This window comes from Rhineura floridana, chromosome 1 (assembly GCF_030035675.1).
Source record: "Rhineura floridana isolate rRhiFlo1 chromosome 1, rRhiFlo1.hap2, whole genome shotgun sequence".
NCBI lineage: Eukaryota > Metazoa > Chordata > Lepidosauria > Squamata > Rhineuridae > Rhineura > Rhineura floridana.
In genome coordinates, this window is record NC_084480.1 from 71,912,152 (window position 1) to 71,930,077 (window position 17,926).

A 17,926-nucleotide genomic window follows, 5' to 3' on the forward strand; every position below is an offset into this window, starting at 1 on the left:
ACATCTTAATTGCCTGCTTAAGTCTGGTGGAATTAGCAGGCATTTAAAAATTTAAACAGAAGCATTCTAGAGAAATAGGCCAAAGACACTGAAGGCTCAATTTTGTGTTGATGTTAAAGGAGCCTCACTAACTTGGGGGACAACCAAAGCCGCTCAGTGACTCAGCTGGGATATAAGGGTTCAGGCGGTCCCTAAGATACCCTGGACCTAAGTTGTTTTGAAGAGTGGTGTCGCATGCTGTCAGCCATGTGCCTCCATCAGCAGTTTGGCCACCTCATTTTGCACCAGCTGAAGCTTCCAAATCAGGGTCAAGGGCAGTCCCACATAGAGCACATTGCAGTAATCCAGCCAAAAAGGCCCCCAAGGTGACTCCCAAAGGGAAACATGCAAAATTCACACAATAAAATGCAACTTTAAAAAGTTTTAAATACTTCAGTTACATTTTTCAGTTGCATGTCAACAACCTCCTTTAAACCCCAAACCCATCTTTCCTCTGCCTAATAGCAAAAAGCTGTCCTGCAAAAAATGTCAAAGGCCTCAAAGTAGCCTTTCTCAGGAGGGTCACTGCCCTTTAGGCAGCTGTAAGGAGTAAGCAACTTCTTACAAGAATTCAGTGCATGGGGGTCAGGCTAAGCAAATGGAAAGCCTCATCCCTGATGGCTCCAAACATAGTCTCTTCCAGTAGATTACAACCCCTGCACAAAACTTTATAGGTGGCTTCCCGGCAACGTATTTATTGAGCATTAAGTTTGTGGAGAGGTGACTTGATGTTGCATTAGACAATTGTTATTTCACACTTTGCATTGCATTCTCCTATCACTTTCCTTTTAGGAAAAAGTCCAGATGTTGGGGTGAAACATGAATATGCCAGTATGTGATTGAATTCATCTGCAAAATGGCAAAAGTCTGGATGCACCCATAGTCTAAATCAGGTGTGGGGAACCTTTGGCCCTCCAGGTGTTATTCAACTACCTGTCATCCCATTCTGTTGGTCATGCTTACTGAGGCTGATGGGAGTTGTAGTTCAGTAACATCTGGAGAGTCAAATGTTTCCCACACCTGATCTAAATAGAGGAGACCATAGTTGGAAAAGGGAGAGCACAGAAGAGGGGCTTTGTACCACCTAAACGAGGCTGGATGCCTCTCCTTTCCTTTCTTCTACTACCAGGAAGCTCCTCCTATTTCTTGTTTTCTTCTGGTGAGAAGCTAGACGACTGGGGTTAGTCATATACTTCCCTTTCTAGGGTCATGAAAAGGAGATGGGGCTGGTCCCTGTGCTCAGCTGCTTACAGAGAAGGAACGGTGACTGTAGGAAAGAAAGGCAAGGGAGGACTTTAGAAGGAAGATAAGCAGATGCAGTGGGAGAGAAGACTGCATTAATGAAATATGTTTCTCCCACTCTTGTGTCAAAAGCCTTTGTGAAGCATTGCTAAGTTGCCTTTTCCATGGTGAATGACTGGAGTGAAGTAAGTATAAAATTAATGTGGTGTTCAGCCTATAAGACATTAAGCATTCATTATATAAAGGCAGTGTTTGACTAAAGCCTTGATCTTCATTTCATCACCTTTTCTAAAATGTTAAAGTGACATTTCTTTTCATAAGTTAAAAAGGAAAGCTTTTCTTTGATCCATGTATGAGCTTATATAAGAATATTGTTAATTGACACAGCTGTGATATTTTCTGTGCAGTGGAACTTTACTTTGCTAAGGAACACCATTATGTTTGTTTACTGATAATTTGTAATATCTGCAATTTCAGGGTAATTTTGGTGAAGTATATAAGGGAACATTAAAAGATAAAACTCCTGTTGCTGTAAAAACATGTAAAGAAGACCTTCCTCAGGAGCTGAAAATAAAGTTTTTATCAGAGGCCAGGTAAGTGGGGGAAATGTGAATAAAATTTGCTCTTGGGATCCATTAGATACCTAAATGTAAATGGAGTTTTAAAATACATTAACGGTTCCTAGATTGGCTGAAACTATTGAGTACTTTGCACTTCAAAATGTGTTTCAAATTAACAGTGGAATTGGGTTGTCATATGGATGATGGTGGAGGCCCTTCCTGAGTTAATTCTTTTTCGAGGAAGTATCTGTTTTCAAAGGAATATGTTGTATGTAATCCAATATATTAAAGAGGAAAATAAGCATCAACTGTTGATAAAAATCCCATATAGATTAGTTTGCATGCAATGGAAAACACTTCAGGTTAGATTATTTTACTGCTGAAATAGTAGTTGGAACAATATATTTGTTGTATTAACTGAAATTAGAAAACTCTTCTACCCTGGAAAACAACTTGGACTGCATTGAATTGTCTTTTTTATCAGTTCTGTAAATAAAAATAAAATTGATAGTTTTCTATATAAGGTATCTCAAAACAGTACTTGGCTGAAATCTTCTAGGACCTTTTAATGTTTCTTTGGGTTTAAACCCAGCTACAATTTCCAAGTGTTCAGTTTTTTATTCATTCAATTTATATCCTAAACTCCCTCTGAAGGAGTCCTGTATTGCTTTGTGTGGTATAATAGTTAGGTAACAGGTTTTTGATGTGGATGAGATTTGGGACTCATATTTTTACATACCTCTGTAGCTTAGCAAAATGAACCTCACAGGGCCACTGAAGGTGTAAAATGTGAATGAATTTGAGTTGAGCTTGCCCGTGCTGGGGGCCAAATCAAATAGTGCATGTGAAGGATATAAAGCAGGGGTGAGGAACCATTATAGCTCCCAGCATTGCCAATAGTGAGGGATAATGGGAGTCCAACAACATCTGGAGAGCCACAGGTTCCCCATCCCCTGGTATAAAGGTTCCATGTGAACTCAGGCATGTTGGGAGCCAAGGAGGAATAGCCATGCACATCTAATCCAGTGTAGTTCTTGGTAATTCTGCATGCTTGAAGCCTTAATACCCATGTTCCTTGGCAAGGAAAAAATCACTGCATTTCACCCAGGAATCCAGAAGTCCCAGTCCTTCTGTATAAACTGCACCTGCTTAGACTTTGTGATAAGAACAAGATTGTGGCTCAGTGTGTGTCTTTTGGGAGAGAGAGCCTTGTACAGGACAGAGGAGAAGCTATGCTAGTGACAGCTCTCCAAAGGGGTGAGGGTGGGATGGAATATAAATCACTGAACTACTAATGGATTTATTAGTCCATGCCATGGGGTCTGGGAGGGATCAAGAAGTGCTTGGATAAATCATCTGTGCAGTAGACTTGGGTACTACAGAAGAGGAGGAAGAGCCATACCAAAAGCTTGAAAGAGCCAAGGGGAAGGCAGGCCTTAAGATAATGCTAGAAAGTAGCAATTTAGTAAGCTGTGCAAACTATGTACTATGCCCTGATGAAGATGATTGCTCCAAATTTGTTGGGCCAGTCTTTAGATAATAAACTGCTCCTTTCCAGTACCAGCTTGAAGCTTGTGTTCCCCAGGGTCCTGGAACCATGAGCTGTGCTGGCATGGAGTCAGGGCATAGATTCACATCTGAGCTTTCCAGACCCATGTGAGAAATGGGATCATGCCATGGTTTATTTGTTAATGAGAACATCTATTTGGAGCTTCAGCTGAAAATAAAGCATCAATGTAACCTTTCCCAGTTCACATCTTAAAAATTATTAGATTAAAATGGTAGAAGGCACATGTTGTTATAGCACTGGAAATTGATCACATGTGATTTGGATTCATGGAAATGTTCAAATCTGCTCCAGTATTCAAAAGTTGTTAAGATTTGCCTTGTATCAATTTTTACTTGCATCTACTTGTGTCTGATAGATGTTGTGTCTGACAGATGTAGCCCTATTCAGTAGTCACTCACATGGACGGGTAATGTAAGTGCAAAGGGGCTATAGAGTCTCAACTTTAGCCCCACCCCCTTTATCACACTGCCCTTACATCTTCCCACATGTTCAAGACATGTTCCTGCTGGGAGGAAGGGCAGGATATAAATTAAATAATAAATAAATAAAATAAAAAGACAGATGTGTGCAGTGAAAAGCCTGTTACACTTATGTAGACTACCTGCACAATCTAGACTTCTGACTGTGCAGGGTTCTAGATCATGTGAGGGAGCTTACACATGTACAGAAGGCTCCCCACTGTTGTTGTGAACATGTGGAGAAGTCAGAAGGAGTATATGTCAAGGGAGCAGGATTAAAGGTTATATTACTGCAGTGTGCCTTTAATACTGTTCAGAAACTGTAGCTTATGCAAACATTGCAGCCTAACTAGTGGAGTACACAGTCTATCTATATTATAATAGTCCTAGTGCAACTATACTGGCTGCCTGTACATTTCTGAGCTCAATTCAAACGTCTTGTTTTAACCTATAAAGCCTCAACATCATGGCACCTCAATACTTGACGTTTTTCTCAGTGTGAACCTACCCTGACTTGTAAGATCAACATCAGAGGCCCTTTTCCAAGTGCTCCCCCTACAAGATGTTCAGAGGGTGGTGCCAAGGAGGGAGGACCTTTTCAGTTAGTGTTCCTGATATGAATGCTCTCCCTAGTGAGGTGTGCCTGACATCGTTGATGTGAATGTAAATGGGTTTTATGTTGGTGATGTTTTTATGCTGGTGATAGCTTTTATCTTTTAGACATTAATGGGATTGTGTATTTTATTGTTGGTTTAAATTGTTGCTATGGTTGTGTTTAATTTATTTAGTGAGACTATTTTTATAAAAGGCACCTGCTAAAATAAATAAATGCTCGTGTTGCCCCTTCACACATGTTGCAACTGAAAAGGGCTTCAGTTAAACTATTTTATCGTATTTATTAGAGAGGTGATTTCAGTTGTGCAAAGTGATTCTTTTCATGTTTAATGAAACACATTTGAGTTGACTTGAATCATATATGTACTGAGTAACTTTTTCTCTACATAAATGAAATGAAGTTTATTCACAGAAGTATACTGATGTGATAAAACCTTTGAACCCTTTGCAGAATACTCAAACAGTACGACCATCCGAATATTGTAAAGCTTATAGGAGTTTGCACTCAAAGGCAGCCTATTTATATCGTTATGGAGCTTGTTCCAGGTAATATATTTGCTTATTCTTTGTTTTATATTGTAGTGCCTAGTAGTCTATTACTTGTCTTTTTTGTTTGCTTGGAAAGACTTTCCTTTGCATCTTCTCAGTTTAAATAATGTGCTCCTTAGAGATAGAAGAATCTCTGATGTGCTTGTATTATTTCAGAATCACAGGATTATTTTGTTTCTGCCAGCAGGTGGAGACAGTATCAAAGTGATGGCTGCTAGGCACATTCCATTGTAAATCTGTCTGAATCATGGGAACATCAGCAACCTCTGCTATTTCTTACTTTATATATTGAATATCAATGTGAAGATCAAAATAAATACCTTATCCTATAATAATAAATTAAATTAATGGAATGGTAAGCAATATGTCATTTTGATTTAAAAGGAACAGGGAAGTTCTTACTAAGGGTTAGGTTACATCAGAAGTAAAGAACCTGTGTTGCTGGACTCCAGTTCCCATTAGTCCCAGCCAAGAAGGCCGATGTTCAGAGATAATCGGAATTGTAGTCCAACAGCCTCTGGAGGGCAACAGGTTCCCCATCCCTTACATGTATTTCCAGTTTGATGCTTTCCATGCATCATTGTTGTTAACTAGTTTAACTAGTCTATTTTTGCAAAGTTTTTTTCCACCCACATTGAGATACAATTGAATAGATGTTATTTGAAGCAAGGTCTGTTTTCTGTCTCATAATCATTATTGAAGCACATCTCTTTTGCAAACAAAAACGTATTACCACAGAGAGAACCATGCATGGAGAATGTATTGTTTTACTAAGCTGAAACATAGCTTAAAATATTTGCTTCGGGGGGGGGGGGAGAGAAAGCTTCAGCTCACAAGATAAATATTTCATATGGCTCCTGGGTGTAAAACCAGGATTACATTGTAACATGGGGTAACCTTTGGCTCTCCAGATGTTGTTGGACTCCCAACTCCTGTCAGCCCTACCCACCATGGCCAATAGGGGTGATGGGAGGTTTAGACAAACAGCATCTAGAGAACTCTAGTTTCCTCACCCCTGGGTTATAAAATTTGGATGCATCAAACTCAAGTTGAGTTTGTTTATATGGGTTGTATTCAACTAAGTCCTATCCAGAGTAGATCTACTGAAATTAATGAAGCTGTGTTAGTCATAGTTATTAACTTCATTGGGTCTACTCTGAATAGGGCTAGCACTGAATGCCACCCTATGTGTTTATATGGTTGAGTTTAGTTAGGACTAGTTTTTTGTTTCTTTTCTATGTCCAAGGCAGCTCCCAATAAATGCCAAAATATGGCATCAGAAACAAACAATTCATTCCAAAACATATCAAACAAAAATTTAAATAGGACAAAGTCAACTAATCAAATTCAATGTTAAAGTGAAATTGTATTTTTAAATACAAATTTTTTTTTTTTAAAAAAACCCATAGCTATCCCAACCCCCACTGCCAGTTGCAGTTCTTGCTTCACTCCAAGAGGCCACAGCTGCTCAGTTTAAATAACAATTTGGATTTTTGGTGACAGGGTCTTCTCAGCAGGCTATGTGGCCTGCAGCTGGCTCCTTCACCTCTCCTCCAAGAAGGCACTGGCAGCAGGGAAGGGGAAGAAGCTGCACTCCGCCAAGACAGCAAGATATTAGACCTTAATGATGGTGTTTTTGTCTCATCCTACTGGTATAAAAGTCTGGTACAAAGATCTGATCAACTCATAGAAGTGTGGAGGGCAGCATGAGAGCTAACTAACTTGTCACTTCAAATTTATATTTTATTATGTCTGTGGCATCTGCCTCTGATTGGCTGAGCTCGTATGGTGGTGTGGAATATTCATATTTCAGTGGCTCCTATGATGAAAGAGTTTTCAGTTTAGCTGGATTAAAATCATGCACAATGGCAGGCTGTGGAATGGAAGATGTCCCAGTATATATGGTACCTAGGGAGCCCAGGGGCAAGGAGGCTAGAGAAAGGATGCAAAGTAGGGTATGGGCTAAGGAGGAGGGGGCAAGGTGGCTGAGAAAAAGGGCATGTGAGAGAAAGAACTGAAGCAAAAAGGAGATAATCAGAACAGAGACTCTGACCAAACTCTTTAGGTCTTATGGTCTGCAGTAGCTGTATGCTGTGGAGAGTGTGTGTTAGGGAGATTGCCCAAGAAATATGCTAGATCTAGATTCTTGAGGAATTCTACCAGGCATTGCTTCTGCTGTCAGTGCAGCATTGTGACTTGGTTATCTTAAGGGGGCAGTAAGTGCCAAAAACAGGGGTCAGGGCTGGGTTTCACATGCATACTGATTTGAACTAACCAGCCAGTTTTTAACTGCAGGCTTTTAGTCTCAGTAATATTTTTGTTTTTAATAGTTACTTGATTTTTTTCATGTGACAATCATACTGTATGTGACTGAATATTTTAGTGTCACACAAGAAGATACTGCCATGGACTTTCCCTCACCTCTGGAATTATCCCTCAGTTTTCTCTCTGTAGTTCAGTCTTTGGGCCAATAAAGGTGTTGCAGACATTTATGACACAGTTAATTCTACTAGCCAAGCTTGTCATTGGCCTGAATCTGACCTTCTGGACTGTGGTCTTCAAACCTAAGAGGTAGACACTATACTCAAGCCTCTCAAAGCTTTCTCCTATATACATCTACAGCTCTCCATCTCAAACATATTAGTCAGCATGCCAGATAAACAGTAGCAGGAAATAAACTTTTTTGAAATCCTGGATAACTGTATTCGGTTTTATTTGGATAGATTTGGTAGTATCAGATTCATGAACAATAAAAGCAGAGGTTTAGAATCTTGCCTTTCTAAGAATCAATATGTGTAGACAATCTTATTTCTAATCAGGGTGAGCAATACACAAAGGCAGGACAATTACTTCCCCCCTCTCTTATTTGTGGCAAACAAATCTCCTCAACTGTTTTTTTCTACAAGTAGAAGCTGCCATTTTGCTCACTGCTGCAGTTATGTGGGTTGAATGATGCTCGGTAAAATTCTGCTCATGGTGAATAATTCAGATGATTTGTCAGAGCTTCAGTAGCAAGGAGCTACCACAAGCAGAGTGGTCATATGAGGTCATAAATGTTGTTGGAGGATTCATGTGAGTTGGGAGACCCTTGTCAGAGTTTTAGTGTTTTTTACTTCCCTTTACTAGGATGTGCTCAAAGGAGTACTAAATTTGTTTAAGATGGGCTAGGCAGAAAAAATATTCTTTCTTTAAAAGGATGGGGAAGTGGGGGTCCCCTTGATGAAATATTTTGAGGTCTGTATTTTGAAATTATTTTTCTCTGTTCTGGTCTCTTACCTGGGAACCGATTGTATAATACGGTTTTTAATTTGTTGCTTTTAAATGGGTATGGTTTTAATAGGTTTAATGTAGATTCAAACCCTACTAAATCACTGGCTTGTTTTTTAGTGTCAGCATATAGCTGTAAAATTCATGCTGCTGTGCTTTTTATAGCTTTAATTTTTCAAAGCTTATTCCTTTTGATTTCATCCATCAAAATATTGCTGATGCAGCACTAGGTATTTGTGAACACTTTAAAATGGTATTCCATAATGCTTTGTCTTGGTTGCTGTAATGTTTCATTTGGTGCCTAACATTCCAAAACAAATGAGGACGGGAAAGCATAAGCTGACCACTTATTATCATGGTGAATACACATGAATTGTTTGAAACAGGAGCCAGATCTTTCCATTTGCACATTACATAAGTGCAAAGCCTGTTAGCATACTACTTAAGAAACTGTATGGACATTTTTATCATTTTCCTCTGGCTAGACTATTAGATTATGACACTATTTTTCCTGAGAGGATACAGTAAAAAAGGCTGAACTAAAAAAAACCCTGCTCCAGTTGAAAAGCTGCTGCTTCTTTCTTGTTCTTTTTTAAACATCCAAAGCCATAACTACTAGAATTATAATACCAATAATTTCTGCAGCAAACAGGGAAAGAAAACTTCTTCTGTCTGCACCATCCTATAGGTTTAGGAAGGGCTGTAGCACAGTGGCAGAGCACCTGCTTTGTGTTCAGAATGTCCCAGGTTCAATCTCCAGCAGCCTCAGGTAGGGCTGGGAATGTCCCCTGTCTGAATCCCTGGGGCTCCTCTGCTAATCGATGTAGATAATACTGAGCTAGATAGACCAATGGTCTGATGCAGTATAAGGCAGCTTTCTGTGTCTGAGGCCTTCTTCCAGTTTTTAATCTAATGATAGTAGCCACCATGATCTTCAAGAAGCCCTACTTGCCTTTTAAGCACATCTTCCAATCAAGAACTGCTATACCCTTAAAACATTGTGACAACATAGCAACTTAACCTGTAGTTGGATGGAGGATCTTCCTCTTTGGCCTTTTTACACACACATGCACAGGTCCCTATTTCCCTCAGTACCCTGTCCTCCATCAGCCCTTTTTTCTTATCTCTTTCTTCCATCACTCCTTTGTTTTTAGCCCCATGCTTCCCCATGTGTGCTGCTTCTTGCACCTTTTCCCTTTTTGTCCTCGTATCAGTGACATTTGGAACCTCGCTCCAGTCTTTTTTCCCAGTTCCAACTTCCACATTTCTGTCCTTCCTCATCCCTCTTCAGATCTTCTGTGTCATCACTGCAGATTCACCAACCTCTGGAAGGAAACTTCCAGTGCATCAAACTAAAGCATCTTAATTTATGTGTAGTCATATCTATGCTAATGTATTCCACACTGTTTGAAGCCTCCGTAGCTGAACTGAGAAACAGCTTTTATGAATGTTTTATTGGACAGGGGTGCTAGATTTAGGCCAGGTGTAATTTTTCAGCACCTCTATGAACCTGGAGCTTTCGAGTGATGCAGGAACAAAGTGTTCTAGTCTAGAACTTGGAAAGTGCTTCATTGTGGCATAAAATGGATGGGGGATTAACTTAGTATACAGAAACTTGTTCAAGTATGCCTAAACAGTGCACAGTCTTAAGTTGCACTCAAAACAAGGTGGCTTCCCAGCCACCTTGGGGAAGACAAGATTGTAATTGTCTTGTGCCTGCAGTCATCAAAAGGTCAATGACATAGTTTGTGCTGGAGTACATTATCTCTGTGGGTTTTGTGTAAAATATTTCCCCAAATGGGTGGGAAGTATTTTGCACAGAAATTTGGTGCCAGCCCAGCTGCATTATTCTTTGGATATTAGTGTCAAGTGAACATGATGGATGGAAAGGTTCTTTATGCGTTGAGTTGAACCAGTTCATTTGTGTGAAGGGAACGGAGAGTGACTGGTAAAAGACAACAAGGATCTGTTCATATTTCAAACAGACTGTAGCAAGTGCCACAGACAGGTGTTCCTTCCCCTGTTGGCGCTGGAGCTGGGTCCTTGCTGTGCATCAAGACCAAATATATTTAATCAGAAAATTTTGGATAATGTGAACTTTGATGGTGTGAATTCTCAGTGTTAGACTCACTGGACTCCATTTGTCAACAGTGTCCAAGCTTTGATTCCTGGTGATGGTAGCACTAGCAGCAGGGACAGTGTTTCCAGAAAGCAAAGTTGTCCAGTGTAGTTTTGCTTTGTTGTCCTGTTCTCGCTAGGCTCCTGAGGAAGCAAAAGACTTTCCAGCAGCAACAACAATGTGGGCAACAACCAAAACAGTTTCCAGGAGCAGTCGAAGGTCAGGGTCCACATAAGCAGAGTCCACAGCAAAGGGTCAGGCAAAAGGCAAAGTCAGAGCAGTCCAAGAGCAGGGTCCAATCAGTCTGTGAGCAAAGCATGGCAAGGGCAAAGTTGAGAGGCAGGTCCAGGGTAGTCTGTGGTCAGGTTTGGAGTTGGCAGGAGATCAGCTTACAGGCAAAGTACATTGCTGGTACATAAACATTGTTCTAGCAGCTCTTCTAGCCTAGCACTGAGGTTTTTCAGCTGGAGCTGCTGAAACCACACCCCAGCCTCAGATGACTGTTGAACTCGATGGTTGCCTTTCCTCCTATCTTTCTTCTCTCCTGTCTGCAGCAGACTGCCAACAGACCCAGATGCTTTGAAAAATGTCATTATGTTAATAGGAATGGCTTTGAGGTTTTCAATGCACAAATGGGGCAGGTAGAGAAAGTTACTGCCCTTACCAAATTCCCATAATGCTGTTGTTGGACTGGCTTTTGGTGGCATTCTTTATACTGGGGACAAGTGAGGAAAGAAGCAGCAGGAAGTATATGTAGCTGGTGATGGGGAGGGGAAAATCCCCAGTAGCTTTTACTTCGTGCATTCTTGTTGTGCTACCTGTGGTGGAAATTGATTAGTGCCTATCCAGCCCTTTAGATATTAAAGCTAATGGTCTAATATTTCTGTCTCACACACATGCACAAGTGAAGCAATAAGAGGGTAACTTGGTTTACCATCTCAATGGTGAGGTGTAAAAAACACCACCACCACCACCATGATATCATAGTGAACTGTTGTCCTCATGATAAAAGCTAATGCTGCAGCTAAGCAGATATGCTGAATGTTCAGAGATTTGGAGTAAAAAATGACTTTTTCTCCTAAGAGAAAGATCTTAGCATTAAAAAAAATTCATTAAGAGTAAATACAGTAATCCAGGAGCTGAGTCAATTCCCTATTCCCATCTTGAGTCATAGCTCACAGAACAAAGTCAAGAGAGATGTTCCGTTGGGTGTCATTTCCCTGTAAGTAATGCCAGAGCCTACAAGCCTATTAAGGGAATTTCTGATATACTTTACTGGGGGGCTAAAAAATAGATGTTATTGTTCTGACAGACAAATGACACTGGCTGTTGCATGCATCGACTCACACATTTTTCTTAGAAAGGAAGCTGTCAGATGTTTGGCGCTGAAAATTTCACTTGAAAATGTTTTTGCAATGTTCTGTGGCTCTGTAACAATAAGGCACAAAAACGTAATATTTCTCAGGCCTGTGCTAGCTAACTAAGTGATACTTATCATGTGAAAACAAAATACCCTCATACAAAGACAAAAGGCAACACCAGTAATTTCCCCATCCCCACATGTGTATAACTGAATCACCATTTTAGCTCTTGGATACTAGAGAGCAGCAGAAGTACATATTCCTGTCTGGAAAGAAATGTATGGTCCTGCTGAGAGAGATTTTCTTTGTGCTCTGTCAAAGCGAACTACTGGCCAGGCAGTGCATGAGAAGAGGGCTCTGGAGCATTTTTAGCACATTATTTGTTTCAAATACAAGGTTATCTATTAGAGCTAGGCAAAGAAAAATTCCATGAATCATTGTACCATTTGTCAGGATGTTAAAAAGACACCTTTAACCCATCCAGCAGAATGAAATGTGGGAGGCGTTCTTAGAAAAATGGGACGCTTAGTTGGATCAATATTAAGATGTTCTTCTGTTCAAAAAAATTGATTAATACTTAGGAGTAGCAATCATATACTTTATAGAAACCTAGTTTATTCCAATCAGTTGGACATAGCATTTGGAGCAAGAAGATTCTTGTCGTTTCATATAGTTTTATTTAGAGGCAATCCTGACTTGGGGACAGTCAATCATCATCCTACAGATGGTAACTTTGCCTTGTATTTCTCATGTTCTAATATCTGATTCACTTTGTAAAGCTGTGTTTTTCTGTGGGCTTGTCTGATGCCTGCAATTTTTAAAAAGGGGGAATATGGCATCCTTGACTCTTACTACCTTGTTGGATAGGTCAAGGCAATGTTTGTGCATTAAAAACATAAAGGGAGATGTAACTGAAGTTGCAGTTGTACATGATTAAATAGGGTTCGTAGGACTCTTAAGGTTAGGCTTCAAATGCACACCATTTCATATTGTAGATACTCAGATTTTTAGGCAACTACTTTGTACCTCTGTTACTTAGATGAATGCTTTTCAAATGGTCTGCTTTCAGGGAACATTTTCTACATTGACTTGTCTGCTGAAGAAGCCCTGAACTGCCATGCACTTTGTGGGGCATGTGCACACTCAGTTCATGCAGTTCATGCACCAGGTCTTTTGGGTCTTGCCATTGACCCATGTGAATCAGGAGTACTACCTAGATCTCAATCCAACACCCCCCTATGTTTGCACATTGGACTGGAAGATCAGTAATAGTGGTCAACCTGTATTTTGGGGGAAACTTGTCTACTGTTAGTGATCTCCTCATTGAGGAACCCCTAAAAAGCTTCCAAGGAACTTCAGAATATTGTTTAAAAACCACTGATTTTGACATTCATTACACAATCCATTACAAGAATCACAGGTGTCAGTCTCAGTACATGAAATTGGAAGTAATCAGTTTTTTAACTCGGTTTCCCCCTCCCCTCCTCTGCATTGGGTTGCAAGCTTTTGTACCTTTACTGAGATTTCATCTTAGAACTCCCTTTCTATCACTAAAAAAGCTTGTGTCCTCTTTCCTACAGCCCTCCTCCATACAGTTGCATAGACAATATGTTAGTGGAGGTGTCCATTTTTAATTAACCTGCAACTTGAGGTTAAATTGGAACTGGTTAACGTTTTCCAGCACAAATTAAAGATTTTACACACAGACAGGAAAGTTTAGTGTATTTGTTTTAATAACAGGCTATATGACAAAGACAACATACAATAAAATTCCAAACAAGACAATATTATCAGTTAGTGAAAAGCATACAGGTTTGGTACCATTTAATATCAATACTAGTTTTAATTACATAAAAAGTGCTTCTTTGCTGATATCTTGGTAGTAATGGCTGCAAGCTTAGATGGTTTTAAAAGAGGATTAGACAAATTCATGAGGGAATAAGATAGTCAGTGGCTATTAACCATGATGGCAGTGTTCTACCTACACTGTACATATTATGTAGCTTTTTATATATTCTGACAAACCTGGCAGGTTGCATTCCATACTGTCCAGTATTTTGCAGGAGGCATTCAAGCACATACTCTAAATTTAGGTATGTGCAATTGGAAGTGGATTAAAGCCCTAGTGCAACAAACTCACTTTAAAAAAAACTAACTCTTTGTGGTTAGAAATGTGACAGGGAAATGCACTAAAAACTGGGTGGATAGATGATTAATGGGAAGTGCTCTTCAGCATTTTTATTAATGACTTGGATAAGGGGATGCAGGGAATGCCTATTAGATTTGCAGATGATACCAAATTGGGAGGGATAGCTAATACTCTGGAGGATAGAAACAAACTTCAGAGTGGTCTTGATAGGCTGTAGCATTGGGCTGAAAACAACAGAATGAAATTTAACAAGGATAAGTGCAAAGTTCTGCACCTAGGAAAAAGAAACCAACTGCACAGTCATAATAGGAGGGATACTTGGATCAGCAATACTACATGCGAGAAGGATCTTGGGATTGTTGTTGATCCCAAGTTAAATATGAGCCATAAGCATGATGTGGCTGCAAAAAAGAAAAATACTATTTTAGGCTGCATTAACAGAAGTATAGTTTCCAAATTCCAAAGTACAAGTTCTCCTCTATTACGGAATTATTAGGACACGGAATTATGGGCTCAAGTTACAGGAAGACATATTTTGGCTAAACATCAGGCAAAACTTCCTTACTATTAGAGTGGTACAACAATGGAACCAATTACCTAGGGAGGTGGTGGGCTGTCCAACACTGGAGGTATTCAAAAGGCAGCTGGACAGCCACTTGACGGGTATGCTTTAAATTTGATTCCTTCATTGAGCAGGGATTGGACTCTATGGCCTTATAGGCCCCTTCCAGCTCTCCTGTTCTTTGATTCGATGATTCTAAACATCATGCAAGTAAATCAGGATGAATGCTCATTGTCATATAACTCCTTGCAAACATATACAGAAGAAATGCTCAATAAAGATTAGGGACAGCCTATCTTCCACATAAGCTTTGTGCAAGCAAATCAGGATAAATGCTTAATAAGCAAGTCACCTGGAGAAGCTCACTTTCACCTGCAAAATTGTAAGACAAACATCTCACACCCCTTTAAAGCCATCAAAGTGGGTGGCCATCACTGCATCTTGTGTGAGTGCATTCCAGAGTTTATCTGTGTTCTGTGTGAAGAAGTAATTTTTTTCATCTGTCCTGAATTTTCCAACATTCAGCTTCATTGGATAGATCTAAGTTCTCCCTATCCACTTTCCGCACTTCATGCATGATTTCATACCTCTCTTTCATTTTCCCCCTTACTCATCTTTTCTCTAAATAAAAATGCCCCAAATGTTGTAACTGTCATAGGGAAGTTGTACCATCCTCTTAATAATTTTGGTTGCCTTTTCTGAACCTTTTTCAGCTGTACAATATCCTTTTTGAAGGGAGGCAACCAGAACTGTACATAGTATTCAAAGTATGTCATACTATAAAGTTGTATAATGTCATTATAATGGCAGTTTTATTTTCAGTTCCTTTCCTGATGACCCCTAACAATTGAATTTGCCTTTTTCACAGCTGCTGCAAACTGGGTCAACATCTTCCTCAAGCTATCCACTCTGACCCCATTATGGGTCAGTTACTGCCAGTTCAGACCTCATTAATGTATATGTGAAATAAGGATTTTTTGCCCCAAATACTTTCTTATATTGAATTAGATTTGCCCTCTTATTGTCCATTCACCCAGTCTGGTGAATCCTTTTCTGGAGAGATTCTTTTAGAGCTCTCCCCAATCCCTTTTTGTTTTAACTATCCTGAACCATTTGATATTATTGGCAAACTTGACTACCTCACTGCAGATTCCTAACTCTAGATAATTTACGAATGAGTTAAAATATATGAGCATGCTAAACTGCTCTCATTCTTTAACTTCGATTAAATCAAAGAAACAAAATGCTGTAGCTCAAATCAATTAGTTTAATATCAGTCTCTGGAAGGAAAGAGTCTGTGTACCTATAATGCATGGTATTGAATTCTTGGCAACAGTGTTTAATCCTCTGGACTTGTGGTGATGGTGTCTTGAGAAGGAGTGTTCTGGGTTTCATTGGCTTGTATCAATTAGTAGACTGTGAACATTTATTTAAAGTAAAAAATGCATTCGTAGTGATGATATATACAGATTTATCATACTTTGACTCCTGTTTTCTTTTGCAAAATCCTTAAACAAATTTCTGTAATATTGTCTACTTAATTTTCCCGTAAATTACTTTCTGCTTTTCTTCCTGTGAACAGGCAGCTGTGCTCCCTAATAATGTGTAAACTTCATAATGCTCTAGCATGTTTGTTCTTCAACAGTGATATTGTGAGTTTTTGAAGATTTTTTTGTTTTGCACTCTCTTATGTTTGTGCAAACAGAAGTTTTCACCAAAGGGCAAGTTATATTAAGGTAACAGATCAAAACTCGAGGAATAAAACATGCCACTTGGAGGAAAGCAATCTTTTTAGCACATCTCGACTTTTTTGCTTGGGGTATGTTGTGACATACACTTAGCTGCTTATAATTATACAGTACTTGAGTACCACTGCAATATATCCCCTTCATAATTTCAAAACATGTATTGCCATGTCATGTAACTTAAAATTGATTTTTTTCCCCGTTGAAAGTAAATGTAGAGGTGGTGATAAACATGGAGGGCATTGCAAATTGCTTTGTAGGCTCTTTCCCTTCAGGAAACTATAACACTTTGAATGACTGAAAAACCTTATTAGAAAGTTCTGCACATAAAGTCATATAAGAGAATTCATAGTTATTTTGGTAGTGCTGAAAAAGCATTATTCAGTGTAATCAATACATTCATTAGGCACAGCTTTAAAATGTGGATTGATTTTGTTCTACTTGGGTGTTCTGCCTTGGTAAACGTTACTCAACACTTATGTTGGATGCAAACCATGGTTTGGCTGTTTTCTTCAGTTGAACTGGTACCTTCTTCAAATGTTGTGTATTGAGATATTGTATTCATGAACAAATGTTAGAGGTAAGACTAAACTGAAAAATGATCAGTTTTAACAGTATGTTTTTAGGTTGCTGCCTGGATAATGTAATATGTTTATAAACTCCTTTAAAGAGAACTAGGCATATCCCTTTTTTAAGTGTCATTGCCAGTCGGCACTGTTTATGTGATCAGCATACTCTCAGTTCTAATTAAAGGTTTTTGTTGTGGGGAGGAAGATGTGTGAGCAAGACTTACTCCCATTACCTTTTTACAACTAGGAGCTGTATGAAACCATTTTAAAAAGAACAGAACTGCCATTCAATTTAATAAGTAACAACATAAAAAAGACAAGGGGAAAAAATAAAACGAAGTAGACTAAAAATAAAAATCAAGTATGCAAGCAAAATGCATCACTTGAGACTTTTTCTTAATTGCCTGTGAATCTCACATATCTTTTCTGGTAAAGACCTCTGACTCCAACATTCTCCATTTCTGTTTTATGCTAAAGCAAACTGGTTACACCCAGGTTTGCTTGCTTCACCTAGGGCTATCATGTTAAGTCCTTATTTCAACTTAGCAAGTTACCCAGCCTTTTGTCCCCCATTCTATCCAGACTACTGTTCCATCATCTTCATTGTTCTTGTTGTTACTGCTGTTTTATTTGTTGTTGTTGTATCCTGCCCTTCCTCCCAAAGGAGGCCATAATGATGGTAAATATGAATCTTAATTTTGAAAAATATATCTGCACAACCTTTGATTGCCCTTGATCCCTTTGGCTTGTTACCCTAGTTTGTCGAGCAAGCTTAAGCAGTCTGATCTTGCCTACACTGACGTAACTTTAGGGGATGCCGATATGAATTTATACCTGAGGCCTTTTAAGGTTTTCCTTCACAGATTTTTAGTTGGACATCATGTCCCAATTGCCACAGCAGATCCACGCAGAAAAAACACACACACCCAAGTTGGGAATTTTCACTCCTTCAGATTTGTGGCTAGAATCACATTGACTGCTTTCACACATGGGGCTGATTGCGTTAGTTTAACGGATTAAAAAGGTAGCTCTTCTGTCCCGATTTCTAAAATCCCTTTCACGCTGCAGTACCTGTTGTGTTAAGGAAGAGCAGCTTTTTCAGCCGATATACCGGCATTTCA

General features: G+C 39.3%; 1 protein-coding gene across 8 annotated transcripts in view; it reads left to right on the forward strand.

Moving 5' to 3' along the window:
- FER (FER tyrosine kinase) overlaps positions 1 to 17,926 on the forward strand; it is a 268,182-nt gene that overhangs the window by 175,796 nt on the left and 74,460 nt on the right. For 7 of the 8 annotated variants that reach the window (XM_061623654.1, XM_061623709.1, XM_061623700.1 and 4 more), the window contains exons 15-16: positions 1,759 to 1,874; positions 4,936 to 5,030. In XM_061623654.1, the coding sequence (XP_061479638.1) occupies positions 1,759 to 1,874; positions 4,936 to 5,030 (211 nt within the window). Of the gene's footprint in view, positions 1 to 1,758; positions 1,875 to 4,935; positions 5,031 to 5,217; positions 5,310 to 17,926 lie in introns of those variants that run through there. The other variant, XM_061623718.1, reaches the window with a different exon arrangement.